The sequence below is a fragment of the Nilaparvata lugens genome, chromosome 10, assembly GCF_014356525.2.
Source record: "Nilaparvata lugens isolate BPH chromosome 10, ASM1435652v1, whole genome shotgun sequence".
Classification (NCBI taxonomy): Eukaryota; Metazoa; Arthropoda; class Insecta; order Hemiptera; family Delphacidae; genus Nilaparvata; species Nilaparvata lugens.
In genome coordinates this window covers 29,175,275-29,197,517 of record NC_052513.1, presented here as the reverse complement: position 1 = coordinate 29,197,517, position 22,243 = coordinate 29,175,275, and the positions used below count along the sequence as shown (strand labels likewise).

General features: G+C 33.1%; 2 protein-coding genes across 2 annotated transcripts in view; both read right to left on the bottom strand.

Moving 5' to 3' along the window:
• Window positions 1–78: 78 nt before the first annotated feature.
• Window positions 79–10,424, bottom strand: LOC111064178 (protein pelota). Its single transcript, XM_022351868.2, has 9 exons — window positions 10,231–10,424; window positions 8,981–9,073; window positions 7,163–7,313; window positions 6,187–6,300; window positions 5,252–5,392; window positions 4,036–4,258; window positions 2,705–2,897; window positions 1,558–1,664; window positions 79–314 (listed from the first exon to the last, which is right to left on the bottom strand). Exons 1-9 carry the CDS (start codon window positions 10,269–10,271, stop codon window positions 193–195), a joined length of 1,185 nt encoding a protein of 394 aa, XP_022207560.1. The 5' UTR covers window positions 10,272–10,424; the 3' UTR covers window positions 79–192.
• A 1,322-nt stretch (window positions 10,425–11,746) lies between these two features.
• LOC111064182 (serine-rich adhesin for platelets) overlaps window positions 11,747–22,243 on the bottom strand; it is a 100,156-nt gene continuing 89,659 nt past the window's right edge. The window contains exons 18-19 of the mRNA XM_022351873.2: window positions 21,536–21,766; window positions 11,747–14,200 (exon numbers count right to left, since the gene is read on the bottom strand). Coding sequence (XP_022207565.2) covers window positions 13,653–14,200; window positions 21,536–21,766 — 779 coding nt within the window. The 3' untranslated portion in view covers window positions 11,747–13,652. The remainder of the gene's footprint in view (window positions 14,201–21,535; window positions 21,767–22,243) is intronic.

Here is a 22,243-nt window from a genome sequence, read left to right as displayed (position 1 = left end):
TTATATTTATAAATCAACTAACTTTCAGCCTTTTCCTTCACCCCGATTCAAAAGTATTTTCCGGTTATGAATCAGTGGTTGCATGCTTTGCAATAATTTATTTCGTAATCAACAACAAAGTACAGGCAATGCATTTATAGTACACGTAGGAGGAGGGAGGGAGGGAGGTCTGGTGAGGTCTATAACTAACGATCAATTGTTTCTTTCATCCGTTTCCATTTCGTTTTCGTCATCATCACTCAAATCGTCATCGTCTTCAAGATCAGGTAGTGGGAATCTCAAAATAGCTGCCACGCCAGTCAGTTGTCCCAGTTCTGCAACCAAAATGTTTTTTTATTGCGGATGATGACCACATGAGCATTTTGCTTGTGCGTGGTGGGTAACAGGAAGTGTGTTGTTGAATAATTGATGAAATGATCAAATGTCAATATCATCGGCGGGATTCGAACCCACGAACCAGCCGGTGCTAGAAGACCGAAGTTTTTATCGCTCCTTACCACTAAACCAATCCGGCGGAAATTAAGAAAATAGCATTTCTTGAGGTTATTTCACAATGGAATATAGTACAATACTAATTTCAGGGAAGAAGTAATAGTTTGCTGGTTACATTTTTGAAATATGACATTGTTGAGAAAATTTTGAAATAATCTCCTAATTATCACTTTAAAATTGCATGACTTGGAGTTATATGAAATTTAAATATGAGGAGTTATGACATTAAAATATTAAATTGTTAGGAAAATTTGAAAATAATCTACTAAATTATCACTTTAAAATTGAATGACCTGGAGTTAAACATGTGAATGTATTTTAGATTTGCAATATTTCGATTGGAATCAATGTATTTATCAAGATTGGCCGGCTAGGGTAAATTATCACTAATTTTCTAAATTATCACTTTAAAATTGAATGACCTGGAGTTAAACATGCGGATGCATTTTAAATTTACAATATTTCGATTGGAATCAATGTATTTATCAAGATTAGCCGGCTAGGGTAGCCGAGTGGTTCAAGACGAGGCTTCCTTCAGTTTGCTAGCGCTGTTTGGTCAGGGGTTGAGTCCCGCCGGTCGGCATGGACGTTTGATCATCTCATCACATTATTTCATAACAAACGTACAAGCAACAAGCTTATCATCATCAGCAGAATAAAAGATAAGCACAAATCAGATAATAATCATAATCCAGATGATAATAGACTGTGCTCAAAAACCAAACTGTTTCTCACATGATATTCATAAATTATGTGTTCCAAAAAAGAATTATGTTTCCACTTTTAACACAAATTCAAGGCCTATTTCCAGTTAAATGATATATGAACTAGAAACATTTTGTTGAGATGCTTTAAAAGGAAAATCACAATAGAATATTGTGCACAATAATCATCAAAACTCAATCATCACAAAAATCATTTTGTGTTATTTTGAAAAATTTCAAGCAACAAATAACAATCATCCACTGACTATTAGCACATTGTTGATTGAATTAATTAAAATTATATGAATATGATGAATTAACAATTTAAATTCACAATAAACTTTGACAAAGTATTACTTACGTTCACCAGAGACGTGCATACTGGAGAAAATTTTGACATCACCACCGCTCTCTCTCACACTATCAACTAGAGCCACGTATAATTTCCTTTCATTCACATCGTTACACCTGCAAATAATAGTATTAATGAATTAATTAAACTACATTGCCACATAATACAACGCAAAATCAATTGAAGAAAATGAATAGAATTACTGAACATAAAGAAAAGGTTACAAGAAACCAGTTTTAGGTTTAAATGGAAATATTTTTCAATTATTATTTTTTATTCATACAGAAATGAGAAAGTTGAAGAAATTAAAAAAACTTATTAGATGGATAATGTACTTTAAGAAAAGAATTTAGATGAAAAAACATTAAAGCTTGATATAACACAATCAAATACAACTTAATTGTAAGAAACCAGTTTTAAGTTTAAATGGGAATATTTTTTAATAATTATTTTTAATTTATACGGAAATGAGAAAGTTGAGGAAATTTAGAAAATCTGAATAGATGAATATTGTATTTTAAGAAACAACTTAGATGGAAAAACATTAAAGCTTGATAGAAAACAATCAAATACAACCTAATTGTAATTTAATCCAAATTACATCTTCACTCTTCAAAATCGGTGACTATTCTTCCAAATTTAACCAATTTCATAAACACTTTGACATCTTCCAACCAGAACAAAATTGCATTATATGAGTTTCAATAGCTTGATTGAACACCATATAAATTAAATTTGAGTATTGGCTTTCCAAAATGTATGACACTTTTAGCTTCGACAAAAAAGTGTTCAAGAAGCGTAGCTAATCTAGATATAACATCAAATATTATTGAACTTATAATAGATTTCGTGAAATGTAGCTAATGACATTAGCGAACTGTTGAATTGATTTCCAACTATGATATTCTTATAGTTCACTTTTCAAATTATAAACTTTTTTATTTATGCAATGAATGTGATTATGTTTATGTGTTGTTTTATTTGTATGCGACATGTGTCAATATTGTAAAAATTACAATGCATGACATCAATAAAAAGAATAGGATTGAATGAATGATGCGTTTGCATCATTTCAAACTGGATACAAAATTTTCAAATCTGTGACAATTTGAATGATTTACAATAACCTTAATCTATAAGAATAAGCTGAACTAACCTGAACAGAACATCCGAAATGAGCAGAGTTTCAATAGCCTGGGCCCTGTTGGCCTCCTGTACATGTTTGAGGCCATAGAACGCTTTAGCAGGCTCGGTCTGTAGTGTGGTGTAAAATGCCTCCAACGCACGCACCTCACCCATTGCTTTCGTTTCTGACATTTTCGCTATAACCGACTGGTCCATTAGCACCTCTGCAAAATTCCAATCAAATATTTGTTCCACTAAATATTCGTGTAAAACTGAAATAGATTTCTTTTTGTTAATTATTTGAGTATACTACACTACCTCCGTAAACAAAGCCGTAGTGCATTCGTGTGACGTCAGCACAGGTAGGGCTTTTCTTCTCCAATAAAAATTCGTTGATATCAGCTGATCTATATCAGCTAGTGTTTTTTATTGGTGTAGGAGCTCTAACTGTGCTGACGTCACACGAATGCACCGTGGCTTTGTTTACGGAGGTAGTGATACTATACGGTCTGGAAATAGAAAAATCAAATTTTGACTTTCTAATTTCCAGATAAATACGCCCTCACAAAAAGTTCCTACTATATGGTAGGCTATATAGTATATAATTAATTATGAAGCGGTTCCACGGATTATTTAATGTGGGTAATCCCACCCGAAGATTAAACCTGTTTAAATCAGATTTTCCTTTTCTTTCAAGTTTCAAAAATATATAATGCAATGAGATTTAATATCCCACCCAAAGATTAAACTTCTTTAAATCAGATTTTCCTTTTCTTTCAAGTTTAAAAAATATAGAATACAATGAGATTTAATAGTGTGAATAAAACTTGGACAATTGAAACGATTCGTTCTCTTATTTACTGATATTTTTCAATATTATCTAATATCATCTAATGTTCCAAAAATAATAAGATCATGACTAAATACAAGCATAGACAAATGATACTAGTATTAACGGTCTATGATACAAGTCAGGTAAGGCTAGTCGACATGAGCATCGCAACTTTAGTACATAAATACAAGTAAAAGCGCATTGCATTATCAATTTAATTTTCCTCAATTTCCTTATTTCATTGTTGTATGGTTTCTTTCTGTAGTTTATTTCAAATTAATATCTATTACGATGTTCAACTGTTTATTGTATTACATGTATAATATACTGTGATGAATAAATTGATATCTTATCCTAGTCTGCTATCGATGAACCAGACTTAGGTTTGATTCTTATTCCATACGGTATTTTTTGTATAATCCTTTGACCTCATTATAGTCAGTCATAGACCTGACATCGGGTATAAAATAATAGGTAGTAGTTTTCTCAAAAAAGTATAGGTTTTGAAATTTCTCAGTAATCAAACTGACCTTTGAGCGAATGTTTGAAACCTGACGAAGAATGGACCAGCAGGAACTTGGACTTGTTCTCGAGGAGAACTTTGCTATCGGCCTTGACAGCCTCAGCCAGCATGTATTGGAAGAATTCGTCGCGAATAAAGCCGGGGCTTGCAATCAGCACGCACTTCACCACGTCAAAGTTCACGTGTCTCAACAGTCCTTGCATCACACTTTCGAAGAATCTCTGCAAGCCCTGCAACAATGTTATACATCAGTCAAAAATGCAAGTAAGAAAAATCTACATCAATATTTATAATAAGATACTTTAATAGGGCTACTTGAATTGTTAATTAATATAGAAATGACATAGTACCCGTTTTTGAATCTATATTTATATTTATTTATTGATTAATTCATCAGTTCTAAGATTCGCAAATACGTTATATAGAAATCAACATTACTTTAAAGATATTTAGTCCCAATATTGGAAATTTCGATGTGAAAAATCTGCTAATATTTTCAACTTTACTTTCATTCCTGTAATAATTTTATTATAGTTCGAACCAACCATAAGAAACACGCCAATTCAAATAACAGCAATTCATTTTTTTTCAATTCTTAATTTCAAGCTAATAGGTAGTTCTTGAAATCATTGAGGGACGGTTTCCGAGCTCGGTATTTAGCTGAGTTCTAGACTTTAAACAGCTGTATTCGTAAAACTGGCTTTCCGAAACTTGGCGTTATCGCAGTTTTGATGACAATCTTTATTTTCTCATTTCTATAATTAGAAACGTTTTACTTGACGAAATGAAACATTTCTAAATAATTCAAAATAGCTAAAACATTACACTATTTCCTCTTTATTTTACTGTTCAATTTTTTAGTTTTTCGAAATTTAATTTGAACGTGGACTGCGACCCCGTTCCGGAAAGCCAATTTTCTGACTCCAGCTGTTTAGAGTCTAGAACTTAGCTAAATCCCGAGCTCGGAAGCCGGCCCTAAGTATGAAAAATTCAAGTTTTAGCCTAATTCTGGGTTACACTAGTCAAGCTCCTCCAATCCAAGCTAAGTTTTGATGGTCCTTGTTTGTTATCAACCCAGAATTAGGGTTGTAGAGAAGTAATGGAATACTTTGTTTGGTGAATATAATCATTGGGAAGAGACATAGTAATAGATGTTGGGCCTAAATGAAATTCTATTGCTAAGACAATTGAGATAGATTGATCAACATATTTATTGGAGGTACCTTTTCATGTTGTTTTACATTGCCTTTGCGTTTGCGAGGAATTGCGACGTCAACTTTCATTCGCACCAATGTCATGCTGGCTGTGATAAGGCAAATGTGGGCCAGACCTTCTTGCATTATTACCGCAGCTACGTCTGCATTCTGCAATCAATTATGATGAAATAATTCAGCTAGCCAGTGGAAGTTCCTTCAATCTTTATGAGTTCAAGTAATACAAATGAAAATTGACTTCGAAAAGCACTTTTAGATATTCAAAGATACTTCTTACATATTTTAAAAATTATGATAAAAATGAGATAAATATTACAATGTTAGAATAGAATTTTTAATTTTTTGAAAATGAAAAATCATTCTACCAAATGCAAAAAAGCTTCTATATTCCTCAGGAATCAGCTTCTCGAAAAGAGTATTTCAAGTTACCTTAATTAACTGGTAAGTACAATTCTTTAAATGAGTACTAATTATTATCTTGAAAATACAACAGAGTAATCTTCAACTTCCATTTAAGTTTAGTCTTTAAACTTCCTTTGCAGTAGTGAAAATGACTTCACTATCTGCTATCATCCATATGCTAATATGTTTACTATCTGCACCATCTTCACTTTATTTTTGAAATCTTTCTTGGTGGAGCATCCATTTTATAGCTTGAGTGAATTTCTTGATAGTGAGATGACATTTTGAAACTTTCCTGTGACATGTTTTATAAACCCTCAACACGGTCTATCCAGCAGCGCTGGTCAATAACAGGATAAAACTAAACTTCACAAAAAACTGAACTGTCATCTATTAGTTTATCTTCAAAGAAGATCAGTTTGGGGACGGGCCCATTGTAGTATAAATCCAATTAATCTAAAAAAATAGATTTAATCCCATTCAACACAACGAAAGAGGAGAGTTACTGTTTAAATAATTTAGTTAAGCTAATGTAATATTACCTGGGTGGGGTCACAAGCCATTTCGACTCTCTCAATGGCCACCGAGTCCCATTCTGGTTTAAACAGTGTGAATTTCCTATTCTGCTCCAAGTCAAGAGTATGATATGCCCCCATCTGCAACATAACCAAATTATTAAATTCATAGCAGTCAAAGTAGTAATTCTATCATAATTCCAAGACTTTATAAAAACAACAAAATATGTCAATCCATTAAAAATTCTAGTAAATTATAGAATAGAGTGAGATTCGCGTTTTCAAGCCAGCATCTGATTAATATTAGTTTTCTATCCTTGTTTTTGATTGGACAGTAAAGACTGTAGACTATAAAAACAGATAACTCCAAACTTTTCCACCGTTGCCAAATTTCCAGGAATGTCTGTAGGCTATGTCGAAATACAATGAACTATCAGGATATTCATCTCAATTCGGAAAATATATACTTCCTTATATATTTGGAATAGCATTTTTTATTATAAAATGAACCAACAATTAATATTAAATTTAATGAGATATACTGAAATGACTTGAATCTCAACTAGGCCTATTTCTTTTTTCTTACTTTTTTTGTGCTTTTGTAATTAACACTTTATTAATTAAAATTTTACATTTATAAACAAGATAAAAATAAAATACTACATCAATTTAGAACGTTCGAAATATTTACTACAGAATACGGGAAAAAGGAAACGTGACAACAATGATCTCCTATACCAAGATAAATTTACACAGTCCATAACAAAACAAACCTAATTCAAGAACTTTCTAAAAAAATAGTACGTAGCAAGGGTGTTATGGCACATATCGCTAAATACTCTAATACGAAAAGAGACAAGTAATAATTATTCAGTGCTTATCGCAAATGTTTATTTTGGTTATAATTAGATAATGACAAGCCTGCTATCCCATGTTATAACATGGATATTTTAACAATTACAGTGAGGACTGATTATATTTTCTTGGACCTACGTCATCTTACCTTAACATATTGATTCTCTTCAACATTGCGTCCTTTCAGTCTGAGTACACAAGCCTGCGTATCGAAGTCAATGTTTTCGACGGCTATTTTTAGTACAGTCCTCACCCGGTTGCTGCTTGATGATCCAGTCGCTGATTCTGTCTGCACTTTTCTGCAAAATTAGCAAAAAAAAAAAATGATGAACTAAAATTTGAAATAATACTATACCGGGTGATTCAAAAAGGACTCAACAACTTTGAAAATTCATATAAAACTTCTTAAACAAGGTACAGAGCTGGTTTTAATGTTGTTTTAAATGAAAAAACTTCAAGTTTTTTACCTTGAACTAAATATGTTCTATGTTACTTCCGTTGATTACCCTGCATCGATAGTCGATTTCTTCCCAGACTCGCAATAGCATTTATGGGCAATGTTATCAGTGTCTTTAATTGCTTGTAAAAGCGAATATCGGTATAGTTTCAAATAACACTCGCCAAACTGTCAATTGTGGAACTTGAAGCTCTCGAGATGCACGCCGGGTCGATTTCATAGGGCTCTTGACAAAACTTTGTCTCATCGACTTGTGCTTGGACGACCTGGAGAATTTGTATGTTTTACTGAACACCCTGTTTCTACAAAACATTTATGCCACTCATAAATTGTAGGCCTACTAGGAGGATCTTGAGTGTACTTGGTACAAAAATTACGCTGAACTGTTGTCACAGACTTCGATTCTTCAAACCAAAACACACAGCTAGCACGCTCGGGTCCAGTGAAGGCAGCTATCATTGACGTAGCTGCCGCTAGCGCTTGTGCGGCGCGACATGGCACTTGCGGACTACGCGAGTCAAAACTTGAAGTGTTTTCCTTTAAAACAACACCAAAACCAGCTCTGTACTTTGTTTAATAAGATTTATATGAATTTTCAAATTTGTAAAGTCCTTTTTTAATCACCCGGTATAATCAAATAATATTACTTATATTGAATCGCGATTAGTTCCAGAATGTTGGTAAACTGTAGCACCATGTTGGAATAAAAATTTCTTCAGACTATACCCACTTCTTCAGTAATCACTTCCAGTGCCTTTCTAAATGAGTACTAGAAATTTTTAAAACACTTCTTTCACTACAACTAGAATTGATATTGAACGACTCCAGCAGCCTTGGGACTGCTGATGATGACCGATGAAGTGAGTTAACAGACATATAGTGTATTTTATTAAACTAAATCTATACAATTTTGTACCCACAGAGACGTTAAACACATCAGTGGTTGGTAGGTATTTAAAGAGAAAATTAAGTTTTTATTAAACCCTAAATCCATATGCTCTATACAAAGATTATGTCATATTGTGTCGTGAATAAACCAATATTTGTTTCAATGTTGAGTAGAATACTTACAAGGCAATCCTCTCTATCCCGCCTATTTATTTCTATTAGTAGGCCTATCCATTATCAGTAAATTCCACAATATCTTTGAAAGTGTTTGATTCAAACCAATATTATTATATTACGGTATGTAATCTGGTCTTAGTTTAGAAACACGTAGCTGGCCAGCGATTACACAGTTACATTAAGGGTACGGTACAGGATTAAGACACGTATAGTGGTATATATAAGCATATGGCGTCGCAGTGGTTTGAAGAAAAAGAAAAATAAGAGTCAATAATTTACGTCAATTAATCAATAAGTAAATCATAACGTATAGTAGAAAGATGACTTTAAAAAGCAATGCAGAGTGATGCAGACTGGGTAACAGCATTTAATTTATGATGACGGTTCAAAAGGGGTCTGAGTCATTTTTATAGAAATAATTTATTGATGAAAATTGAAAGTTACCTGATAGTTGATGCCCGAACATTATCTCCTTCGCTGATAAGGTTGTAGGCATGCCACATATCCTCTGACTCCTCTGGGATAAGTACGACACTCCTAATTCAAAGAAAAAAGAGCTTTAGAGAAATATAAAATTGTCCTATAATTCCTAACTATAAGTACGATAACTGGGAACATTAAAAAATAATAGTCTAATGACAATGATGATGATTGATAAGTAATGTACACATAGTTCATCAAACTCTATTTGGTTGCTGTTATCTTAGCATTTTTTGACAAAGATGTATAAGGCAAATATTTTTTTGAAAATAATTCAGTTACAAATATTGCATTACCCAAATTGATAATTAAAAATGACTTAGACTAGGCCTATAAGTTTGTTTTTCCAATTTTCAAAAATAATCAATAAAACAGGCTTGATTGCACAAAACTTGATTAAATTTCAACTGTGATTGTATACCACGACAACCAATCAGATAAGTTTTCAAAAAAGCCTTCTCTGATTGGTTCTCATGTAATTAAATCATGATAAAATCTTTTGATAAAGTCTTTTGTGCAACTTGGCGTAAGTCTCTAATTGAAATCTAGATGAAACAGTCATAATTTCTATTGTAGTCTAACATCACAATATAACTTAGCTCAACTTTATTATTGTACCCTACCGTTCCATATGCAATAAGAATGGGTAGGCCTAGACCTACAACCAATTAATTTTTGTCATTTGAAAAAAATTGTATAAATCATTTAATTTTTTATTATTTGATCCAAAAATTATAACGTGAGATACTTTGACACATTGCTTTTACGTTGAAAACTAAGAACGAAAATTTTGACTAGAAATTCCATCAATATGGTAATTAAGCCTACCATTTAAAAACTATTATCACAAGTCTCGAGATTAAGATTGAAAACACAAATAAATATGCATTATGTATAAAGAGCTGTATCAATTCAAGTTTTGTAATATTATTATTAATTGAGACAAGGAATTTTGCTGAATCAGACTGTCATTTTCAATTTTTCACTATTGGTTATTTGCAATTACCGTGATCCGAACTAAAAGAAATACTGCTGAATCAATCTGATTCATAGAATTATGAAAATCATTATAGTAATATTTTGTATTATTGGAGCAAAACATTACATACAGAAATGAATATTTAGAAAAATAATCACGTTGTATTGACGAAAAAACAACATAACCTTCAAATTGCACATTCTGGTCGACGTCACAGAATAATAAATAAACTTACCCTCCTCCATCTCTCTCTATATTTTTATGCACCAACTTCATTTTGAATGTTTATTTGAATCTCTTTCTGAATGAAGAAAACACCACAAATTATAATTCATTCTCATAAACTGGCACTGATGAAAACACGACATTACCATACTTGACTTCGGGAAGCAAGGAAAATTCCAAGCTATCGAGTTCAAGTATCGACACGACTTGAATCGATTTTCTCGATATCGGTTAGTCGAATCAGTGTCAACTCACTTTTTTTTACCTATCGATACATCGCTTGTTGAAACTCAACAGTTTTTAAAATGACGCAATACCAATTTTCAGAGAAAATATAATATTGTAAACTTTTGTATTTAAAAATCATGAATAGATGTTTGCGGATGACTGTAGCTCGTACTTATTACATTACTTTAGAACACTCTGGCACACCAGTAGAATTAAAACACTAGCCAGACACCAGTGGGTATAGCACCAGTGGTGTCCGAGTCCTTCAAGTATAATGCCGCATCCACACTCTTGCCCAGTGCTTACAAATAACAACCAGTGCGAGAGCAATACCCAGTATTACTTAGAAGTAATAGTGGGTATTGGCAAGAGTGTGGATGGCAGCCAATAAGCAACCATGAAAATAGTCACATTGCAGTGCGAATGGCAAGACCTACGTTGCCAAGATTACCAGCCTGGTCAGTGGTCAGCGACTTGGCGACAGTGATGAGGACTAGGCAAGCTCGGACCAATGGTGTTTCAGCTGTGTTCGGTCAGAGAAAGCTTATAGGATTGTTTTATTCTATGGTACGGTGTTCAGCCGGACACTGAACTCAGGTGTCCCTATTAGAACGGAATAAGAACTATAATGTCTCGTCCAGACACGTGGTATGAAAATGAAAAGAAAACTTTATTAGGTGGATTCAAGACTTTGCAGTGGTATCCAGCATGGTAGACCTGATTCAATAAATGATCTGATAGATTAGCCTATTGTAATGGAATCAATACTCCATTCACCTACAGACCTTTTCTTATTGTTTAAATAGTACCATCAAGCTCAAACTAAGATCGATGAATAGTACCAACACAGCCTCCTCTTATTAAAACTGGATGTGATAGTACAAAGTATACTGTATACCTACTGTAAACTATAAAATATCATATTTGCTCTTCAAAGTGAAATTAGATTTTATGATAGAACTAATGTTCCAATATCCTACTTGAATACTGCTGAGATCTTTTATTTCTTGTAAAATTATTTAAAAATTAATTAGTGATTGATCAAATTACCATTAGAGAAAGTGGTTCTATATGTAAAGTAAAAAAGAGTGATTTCTTCCATATTTTTGATCTTTTCGAATTCATTTTTCTGTCATGAAATGGAAAAACGTACTATTATTAAAAATAGTTTTTATACATACTTCAAGCATATCTGCTGAAAAGCACATTCTATAAAAGTGAAATAAATTAAGAATGAGACTCAAATCAAATTTTAAGTCTGGTGCGGTGGAGATTGTGATATAATAACTGAACATGTATTTTTTATTAAAAAAGTAACATTACACTTTATTTACAAAGTTCATTACAGCTAATTGTTTACAACATAAAACTAATTATAATAGAATGTTCTAAATATAAATAGACATACTGTACAACGATTTTACAATGTTGATTTTAGTGATTTATTACCTAATCACTCAATATAATATTAAACAACCTTTTATTAAGACTGATACATTGTTTTATTTAGTTGGATGGAAGATGATTTTGAGGAAGTCAATAATAGCAATGAATAATTTATGATACAATACAGTACCTAAGCGACAAACTATGCAATAAAATTTTCTTCAATGTTTCTTTCCATAAATAACAAATTGAATTCTATTGTATACAATTCATGCATTACCGTATGCCTATCTATTGTTATTTGTTTGAAGAAAATGAGTTGATGTCACTTATTAATTTTTATATCGATAAAGAAAAATTTAAATACATCTTTTCAATATTTGATGGTAGTTCATCCTATTATTTTAAATTTAATTTTGAACAATTAATTTAATTATATTTCCAATTAAATGTCTGATCAGTAGTTCTTCAAATTGAACTTCAATTGATTGCAATGCTGGAAACTAAATGAGGGTTTCTATCATTTTTTAGATGTAAGAACATGTTTTACTAAAAGGTACAGTTTCAACAACTATATTAGAATTATTACTTCCAAAAGGTACATTCATTATAAAAAAATTGAATATTCAGAAACTTCCATCATTTGAATAGATTGAATAGTCATCATCTATCAGGTCATCTCCCATGAAAATTTGTTCATAGCTTTCAAGTCTTGGCCTGTAATGCCCAAAATAGAAATGTTGACCACAACAATGGCTTAAAGATTATACAATACAAGAATTTTATCAAGTAATAATTTTACAACTCGAATTGCCTATGAATTTGATACGGAGCAGGTTTGGGCGAAAGCCTATCCAAAACAATCAATATTAATCGAATATTTAATAGAATATATTATTTTAAAATGAAGTTGATACTGTGGTCGATATCTTTATAGAATAAAACGCATGTGAAATCCTATTAACAACTTAATAATTTTAGTTCTCTTGTTTATTACAATAACGAGAAACTTGTTTCTAGTCGTTACCCAATCATCAAATTCATAATAGCAAACATGAAATTAATGAGAGTGTAACTACCAAAACTAGTTCCCCTTGATTTCAATGACCTATAATTTCTAAAGTCTTTCTATTCCTCATAACATGTCACTGGACGGAGATTTTTCACAACCAAACACTCTTGATGGCAATAGAAATTGATGCACTCTGGCCCCATATTAACTCTTACAAATAATGAGGACCGTTCTTTTAACGATTCTTGAGAACAAATTCAGCAAAGTTATTTTAAGTTGTCCATCAACCAAGAAACATTAACATCATGATTGGCTCCTGCTATTGGTTACTCGAAAACGAAACGATACTTGACTAAATGCGTTTTATTTGAAACCACATCAATTACTATGGTTGTATGGTATGCACAAACTTATGTCAATAATGATTCGGAGGAAATCAACATGATTACTCCACAACATTTTCTTCTCGAAGTTTTTGAAAAATGATACAGTTCAAGAAATTCGACTGAGTCATTGTCAATATTGTAGAACCGTTCCATAATTGAAGAAAAACATACATAATGTTGTCAAATTCTACACAGTTTTATTCGGTACAAGACCATGGATTCGCGACCACACCGTTTTCAGTCAACTTGAAAATGTGACCGGTGTGGTCACAAAACCATGGTCGTGTACCGAATGAAACTGTGTAGAATTTGACAAAATATGTGTGTTTTTATTCAATGATACAGTTCAAATAAGATTAAAAAAATATTACCTATCAGTTCTTAAAAATCGTCAATAAACACGGTCCTCACTTGACCCTTTCACTCTTTACATCCCAACCCAGCCGACCAATTACAAATACCTCCAATAGGATCAAACGACAGACCACGGGGACAAGTGTACTCCCAACCCAGCAGATGCTCTGTCTCCATTTTTGCGCACGATATGAACTTCCGACAGCTGAAGGGGTGAGGGAAGTTGCCAACGTCCAAACACTCAATGTAGCCGTCGTTGTGTATCCGCACTTTGCCACTGAGAGGCACGTCTACAGGCTCAGCGTAATAGTCGACTTCATAGTCTGCGATTTCGTCCACATGTTTTGTGCGACCTTTTGTGATGTAGGCCGGCTTGGGGGGCGGAGCAAGGGTCGTGGGGCGTTTTTTGGAGAACGGCCGTGGTACGGCGCGGTGTGTCTGCGTGACGGCCTGGATCAGCGACGGACTGCTACGGACCGTGCTGCTGCTAACAGCTGTTACGGCCTGGGGCGATGTGCCGGTCCCGAGCGACGTCACGGGGATCGTGTGATGAATTAGCGTCTGCACCGTCGATGTGCGACGGGGGAACAGCGAGGAGGGGGTGGAATAGGTCACTGGAACAAAAAATATACAAATTAATAAATCATTCATGTCCTAAGAAGCAAGTTCTACACTAATTACTTGATAGGCGTAAAATGTCAGTCTTAAAAAATGTTAAGAATGCGTTGATAAGAAAATTGATCTACACTCTACGACGGCAAGCCATATTGAATAAACAATTGTCTGAGTTCAAAGAGCAGTGGGAGGCTATCGAAAAAGGCCCTGATGAAATGCAGAGGAAAATTGCTGAAAATGCTATGCGGTGACCAGATTTTTTTTTAGAAGACTTACATTTTTGTAGCTATATTAATCTGTATAATTAAGTTGGTGATAACTTTACAGGTGCTTATATTGTGGATACACGTGAATTGGTAGGTGTGTATAGATAATATTGTCCAATGTGAACATGATTGCAATTATATGAATTGTTAAATAAGATGGCTTTAGGGCACAAATGGGAATAACCTAAACAGTGTGAAAAGGAGAACAATTTTGATGTTTTGATTAATATTTGAAGAAGGTGTGATACAACCGTACCGGTATTCATAAAGACTAAAAAATAATGATACGGGTATTACATTATTTTTATCAGTGGACCGCATTTATTTATGAAAATCAACAATATGCTATTTATTTGAGCCCTTATACCATGTAGAGGGAACATATTTTGTTCTCAATTACTTCCTATTCAATGTAGAATAAAATTTACACTGATATATATTATTATAGGAGACTCAGCTGCTGAAAACGTGGATAACATCCAGATTATTAAATCAGGAAACCCTTTCAGGTACACATAAAATATTTTCCAAAATTATGATCATTCGAATATAATTTTTTTGGGTCCTCTTGCTCTCCCACTCTAGATATCAAGCTACCCAACACTATATTATGTTATCACTTATAATTCACCTATTGTTATCTGAATCTTAGTTTTGTAATTTTAATCACACATATTGTAATTTATAGTAAATATAATACCATATAGCTACTGAATAATACTGCTTACAGGAACTGTCCCCCAATCTCAGACGCAAAGTCTTACTGGGGGAATTCCACTCAATCAATATGTTCTTTGTACTGTTTTTGTAAAAATGTGAGTCTTATTTTGTTGAATTTCAAATATAAATATGTACATGTATTGTATGCCAAGTGGAAATAAACTAATTGAATTGAATTGAATTGCTATATTATAGGCATGATAGATGATAATCATTCTACATAAACTATTAGAAAACTTGGGGTAAAAAACCGAAAAAATATATAATTTTTGAACCGACCAGGTTGAAAGTTGGAGGGTGGCACAGTAGCTAATGCCTGTATAGCGACGACCCCGACATCAGCCAGATCCGGCAGACCGGAACCGGAAGTGTTGTCCTCTTGACTATCAAACGGCCTCTCTGTTGTCTTCTGCAGCTGCTCTGCTATTGGTGTCTCCAGTGTGGTGCTGGGTCGCGCCAACCTTTTAGGGAACGTGAATTTTCTGGGCCTGACAGTTGTTATGGCAAAATCTGCAACGAAACAAGATAAGGTTGATGGAGTATGATGTAGGCTAGATACAAGATGAAAGAACCCTTCCTTAAGCAATAGGTATTTGGAAAGCATTGATCTTAGATTCAAATATATGATTAGATCTAATATATTAGAAAACATTGCGAGAGTTATGAAATATTATGAATTATATATATTATAAAATATTCTCACTATTATGAAATATTGAAATAGGTAGGCCTAATGAAGAATAATTAATTTGATAGTTGAAAAATAATTCCATAGTACCCTTTGTTTTTAAAAACTTTTTATATAAAACACAATAGCAACGAGTTTCGGTAAATTCTCTCTCTCTCTCTCTCTCTCTCTCTAACTCTCTCTCTTACCCGGTTGTGTGCTAATGCTCTCCTTTCTTCAAAACCCCTCAGGGTTTTGTTATTATTTCATACAATGCTTCAGACATAATTATCTACAACCTATCTTGAATTTGACTTTCCCATGCCTAGATTTGTAAATTTCTTTGTGTCAATAATATTCATTACTATCAACTCTTGCTTGTAATATTGTGAATTCCCCCATTCCACCGAGTAGGATTGTATAATATAGTTGATGTAGCATCGTACTGGAGGGTTAATGGTTGAATGTGAGAGAGGGCCGGCCGTGCAAAAAAAAACTAAAACTGCAATTCAATTAAATCCTCACTTCTTCACTTTCTCACTATAGGCCTATATCCCTCAGAACCACACTCTCTTGTGAAATACACAATCCCCTACACTGAAATAATTTTACTCCTTCAAGTTATGTGCTCCCAACTTGATAATACCGCCCGTTGTTCTCTCAATAATATTTGTTGAACGAGCGTTAGCAAGTTCTTACTTTTTACTCAAGTTCAAAGTTGTTGCCAGTCTGTGGGTTTGCTTGTTTGTTTGAATGCACTACAATAACTTTAGAAAGAGTTGATCGATCAGCTTCAAATTTTGAACACGCACTCTTCGAACTTTTTACAGGTCAAGTTCGTTGAACAACAAAATATTTTACTCACTTCTTCGTCCTTTTTCAGGATATAAAAGTAACATTGAAAGTACTGCATGAGACAAAATAACTTGCTCCTGTGTGTCTGCCTGACTATTATCCTTCAGTAGCATACGCGTAATATTAATGATACAAATTGTGATGGCAGTTGCTATGTCGTTGGTATTATTGATTTAACAAAATTTGAATTCTGATTCTGAATCATTTAACCATACGGAGAAACCTATGAAGTCCTATGGATTCACGTAGGCCTACAGCGTAATATTAATAGGAAAACAGCTTAATGTTCCTTTTCCAAAGATAATATAACAGTGGGCTCCACTGGGATTTTATTCAAATTGAAAAAAATTCTATAGGTAGCTTCAAAATAATTTTGGTCTGCCATCTTCGTTCCGCCACATTGAATCAAAAATTTTCTATGGGAAGGTTTTAATACAAGATTCGAATAATAAAGAATTTCAAGAGACAATGAATGGTGGAAATCGCTCATAAATATATCAAACCGTTTCAAAGATATTCACATTTTAGTGTTGAAGTTTTTGGATATCTGTGATACAGAATATTGCTCGCCTAGAACAGGATAGATTATTCATCACATATTCTTATCATTATCGTTCCCTAGCAACCTATTTTAGCGTTTATATAGTAGCTGCTGAGAGAGATTTATGTGATAGATATACCTGAATAATACTATTAAATACTATATTCGACTAAACAACGAGTGACCCAAATGAAGCGATTCAAATATAAAAAAAAGAAAAATGGGAATGCGAAAAATATTATAATATTTGGAACTCCATAACTTATCATTTAATAAGAGACATTTATAGGATTAATAATTTATTGAAAAACACTAATAATTTAGCAATATTGCACTAATAGTTTTAATTTTAGATGACTCTCTCCTGGATTATTGAGTTATGTGTTGGATATTCCTCAGTGATTGCTGCATCATCTGAGAAAACTCCGTAAAAGTGATCTCTGTTCGAAATTAACAGAATGCTCAAGTATAGACATTTAGAAGAAAACAAACATTTCATTTAATGTTCATTGAAATCGACCACATCAGTATTATTTACACGTGAATTACCGGTAGTGTATTGTTAATGTATTAAGATTTGAGAAGATAATATGAGCATCTATTGGTTTTCTCTCAATGATTGAAATGAATGGCTAAATTGCTTTTATATAATCATGAAAATATCACAGTTTATTACATTCCAGTACAATTATCTTGTTTCACAATCCATTTCTAAGTAGAGCTCATATGTATCGTAATCTTGCCATACAATTACCAAGTTGATTTCATTCAACTTCAGTGGTGCCATTTCACCAAACTGCTAAAGGGGGGGGGTAAAAACCAAGGGGTATTGGGGGGGGAGGAATATACCCCCAAAGGATAGAGGGACCTGGGTTTTTCCCCATAAATGTTACATTAGAAGATGTTATATATGCTTCATTTTTCCAATTTTATACAAATGTGGTGAAGTATCAATACAAACATATAGCCTACATTATTAGTTATTGAATTCAATCATGGAATATTTATTAGAAATATGGGTCTACAGAGAGGCCCTAGAGTAGGAATACACTGAAACAGATTTCTTAAAAATCATGGAAAAAGATAAATTTTTCTTTTACAATGACAATTTCAACAATTTCATTGTGGATCATATTCTAATTGGAAAATAACTTCCAGTTAGAAAGCTGAAGATACATCAAGCTGTTTCCTTAATTCTCAACAACCCTTTACATACATTTTTGATTGTCTGATTGTGCCCTTTCTTTTGCTTTCACTGTGACATCTTGCAACTTGTTAATTCTCACATTGAAATTTATTCAATAACTCACTTATTGTGCTCTGATCAATAAGTGTACCCATTCTGTATTCAAATTATACCACAGAGAAAAATATATTATTTATTACTCTCTACCCATACTTTCAAGGCAATTTTGCTACATTGTTGATACTGTAGAAGGAATTATACTACTGCTGATAAAGAAAAGTATTAAATCATTATGAGACTCTGAGGATTCGTGTAGATAGACCCGCATTTTCATTATTTATCTGATCCTTGAGGGGGGCCTAGGCCCCCTAGGCAGCTGATTATAAGTAAAAATTGATATTGATATTTTCATAATACAGTACACCTGAAGAATTGGCAAAGTTTATGGTAAGGGGTGAGGAGGTACTCAGCTCTTCCAACTAACATCGGATTAGTTTTGTGCAGTCTACTATAACAGACGTTCCCATATGGATGTTACTATAGACGTATTTATCATCGTATTCAATTTCTGTTTGTTAGTTTGTTTGTATGTCTGATGGAAATCGAAAACGGCTCTAACGATTTTGATTAAGTTTGAAATATAGAGTTTGTGATACGAGAATCATCATTTGGATTAGGACTCATGTTTAGGATAACTCACTGAGGGAACTTAAAAATGATTAGGTACGGTAATAATATTCATCAACCGAGTAGCAGCTGACTGAGAGAGTTTTCCGTCGTCAGTTAAAAACAGTTGATCAAGAGAGTTTTTCATCGTCAGTTGAAAACAGCTGATCGAAAGAGTTTGCCATTGTCAGTTGAAAACGAGACAGATGTGTTGAGTCACCAAGTTTGTTGACGTCATTTTTTTGAAGTTATTGCATGATTCGAGAAAATGGTGCAGAGAGCAGCCGAGTGACAGCAACGCAACGCAAATTTGAATTTAAAACATAATGATTGCGGTAATATTAATCAGGTAAATGCTAAAGTAGTCAGTTTTAATATACCTGAGTAATTGAATTATAGCAATTCATTCACTTCTAAATTTCCATCTCTATGTCTTTGTACTTTCAACTCTGTTTCTTTGATATTGTTATCTTCATAGACGTGAAGTAGATAGATAAGGGTGGGTGTCTTCCATGAGTAAAATGAAATGTCTATTTCCGACTTCTGCAGTTGAATACTTGTAGCTAGTAGTTCTGTGAACAGTAGACCTCGTACAGCATTTATAAACAGATCTCATTGTCAATATGTCACTTCAATTAGCCCTTCGGACATCGGAAAAACATCCAATGACTGATTGGCGTGTATTGACGATGACAATATTACCTGTTATAAATAAAACCGAGAGCATTGCCAAGCTGTAATCATCAAAAGCTAATTACAAACATGCCAACATACATATACAGACAAAAGCAAATCCCGTCGTTGAAACGTAGAAAAATCAATCATCAAAATATTATCATGAAAAAATAACATTTTCCCGCTATTTTGGGAAATGATAACTGTATATCTTCCAGTATTGAAAATGACATTCAAAATGAAAAACAATACTGAATAATTTTATTATATTCAAAATTCTCAATGTTCGAGTAATTAACCCTCCAGTAGGCCTAGACTACATTCAACACAGTAGAACCTATATAATTTGTAGCTTACGGGACCAAGCATTTAATACGAATTTTGGAGGGTGACGAATTATATATCAAGCTCTGCAATATCGAGGCTGATAAAACAAAATACGAGAAAATTATATCATTGATACTGATCCCATCTTTGCCCATAATTAATTCATAATATAGCCTCTATGAATGAATATTAGAAAATATTGTTAAATATTAATTTGACATACTTGTAAAAGATTTCAGAGATCAATACAACTGTTCAAGAGCGAGTTCTTCAACCAAGGGTGTCTCTAGTTATATTATTATATGTGAATCCATAGAACTTGAATAAACAATTGTCTGAGTTCAAAGAGCAGTGGGAGGCTATCGAAAAAGGCCCTGATGAAATGCAGAGGAAAATTGCTGAAAATGCTATGCGGTGACCAGATTTTTTTTAGAAGACTTACATTTTTGTAGCTATATTAATCTGTATAATTAAGTTGGTGATAACTTTACAGGTGCTTATATTGTGGATACACGTGAATTGGTAGGTGTGTATAGATAATATTGTCCAATGTGAACATGATTGCAATTATATGAATTGTTAAATAAGATGGCTTTAGGGCACAAATGGGAATAACCTAAACAGTGTGAAAAGGAGAACAATTTTGATGTTTTGATTAATATTTGAAGAAGGTGTGATACAACCGTACCGGTATTCATAAAGACTAAAAAATAATGATACGGGTATTACATTATTTTTATCAGTGGACCGCATTTATTTATGAAAATCAACAATATGCTATTTATTTGAGCCCTTATACCATGTAGAGGGAACATATTTTGTTCTCAATTACTTCCTATTCAATGTAGAATAAAATTTACACTGATATATATTATTATAGGAGACTCAGCTGCTGAAAACGTGGATAACATCCAGATTATTAAATCAGGAAACCCTTTCAGGTACACATAAAATATTTTCCAAAATTATGATCATTCGAATATAATTTTTTTTGGGTCCTCTTGCTCTCCCACTCTAGATATCAAGCTACCCAACACTATATTATGTTATCACTTATAATTCACCTATTGTTATCTGAATCTTAGTTTTGTAATTTTAATCACACATATTGTAATTTATAGTAAATATAATACCATATAGCTACTGAATAATACTGCTTACAGGAACTGTCCCCCAATCTCAGACGCAAAGTCTTACTGGGGGAATTCCACTCAATCAATATGTTCTTTGTACTGTTTTTGTAAAAATGTGAGTCTTATTTTGTTGAATTTCAAATATAAATATGTACATGTATTGTATGCCAAGTGGAAATAAACTATTGAATTGAATTGAATTGCTATATTATAGGCATGATAGATGATAATCATTCTACATAAACTATTAGAAAACTTGGGGTAAAAAACCGAAAAAATATATAATTTTTGAACCGACCAGGTTGAAAGTTGGAGGGTGGCACAGTAGCTAATGCCTGTATAGCGACGACCCCGACATCAGCCAGATCCGGCAGACCGGAACCGGAAGTGTTGTCCTCTTGACTATCAAACGGCCTCTCTGTTGTCTTCTGCAGCTGCTCTGCTATTGGTGTCTCCAGTGTGGTGCTGGGTCGCGCCAACCTTTTAGGGAACGTGAATTTTCTGGGCCTGACAGTTGTTATGGCAAAATCTGCAACGAAACAAGATAAGGTTGATGGAGTATGATGTAGGCTAGATACAAGATGAAAGAACCCTTCCTTAAGCAATAGGTATTTGGAAAGCATTGATCTTAGATTCAAATATATGATTAGATCTAATATATTAGAAAACATTGCGAGAGTTATGAAATATTATGAATTATATATATTATAAAATATTCTCACTATTATGAAATATTGAAATAGGTAGGCCTAATGAAGAATAATTAATTTGATAGTTGAAAAATAATTCCATAGTACCCTTTTGTTTTTAAAAACTTTTTATATAAAACACAATAGCAACGAGTTTCGGTAAATTCAATCCATTTTCAAGTTCGTCTTGAATTTGTTTTTTTTTTTAACTTGAAAATGAATGATTGAACATACCGAAACTAGTTGTTATTAAGCTTTATATAAAAACAAAAGGGTACTATGAAATCATTTTTAGACTAATATATTAAGTATCCCTA

Bases quoted from the DNA above. Each gene is read 5' to 3' on its own strand.
- LOC111064178 (XM_022351868.2), bottom strand. From the start codon at position 10,271: ATGAAGTTGGTGCATAAAAATATAGAGAGAGATGGAGGAGG. The intron at 5,393-6,186 runs GTAATATTACAT...AATTGATTGCAG, and splicing joins TGGCTTGTGACCCCACCCAG to AATGCAGACGTAGCTGCGGT. The intron at 315-1,557 runs GTAAGTAATACT...TTTTGGTTGCAG, and splicing joins TATGCACGTCTCTGGTGAAC to AACTGGGACAACTGACTGGC.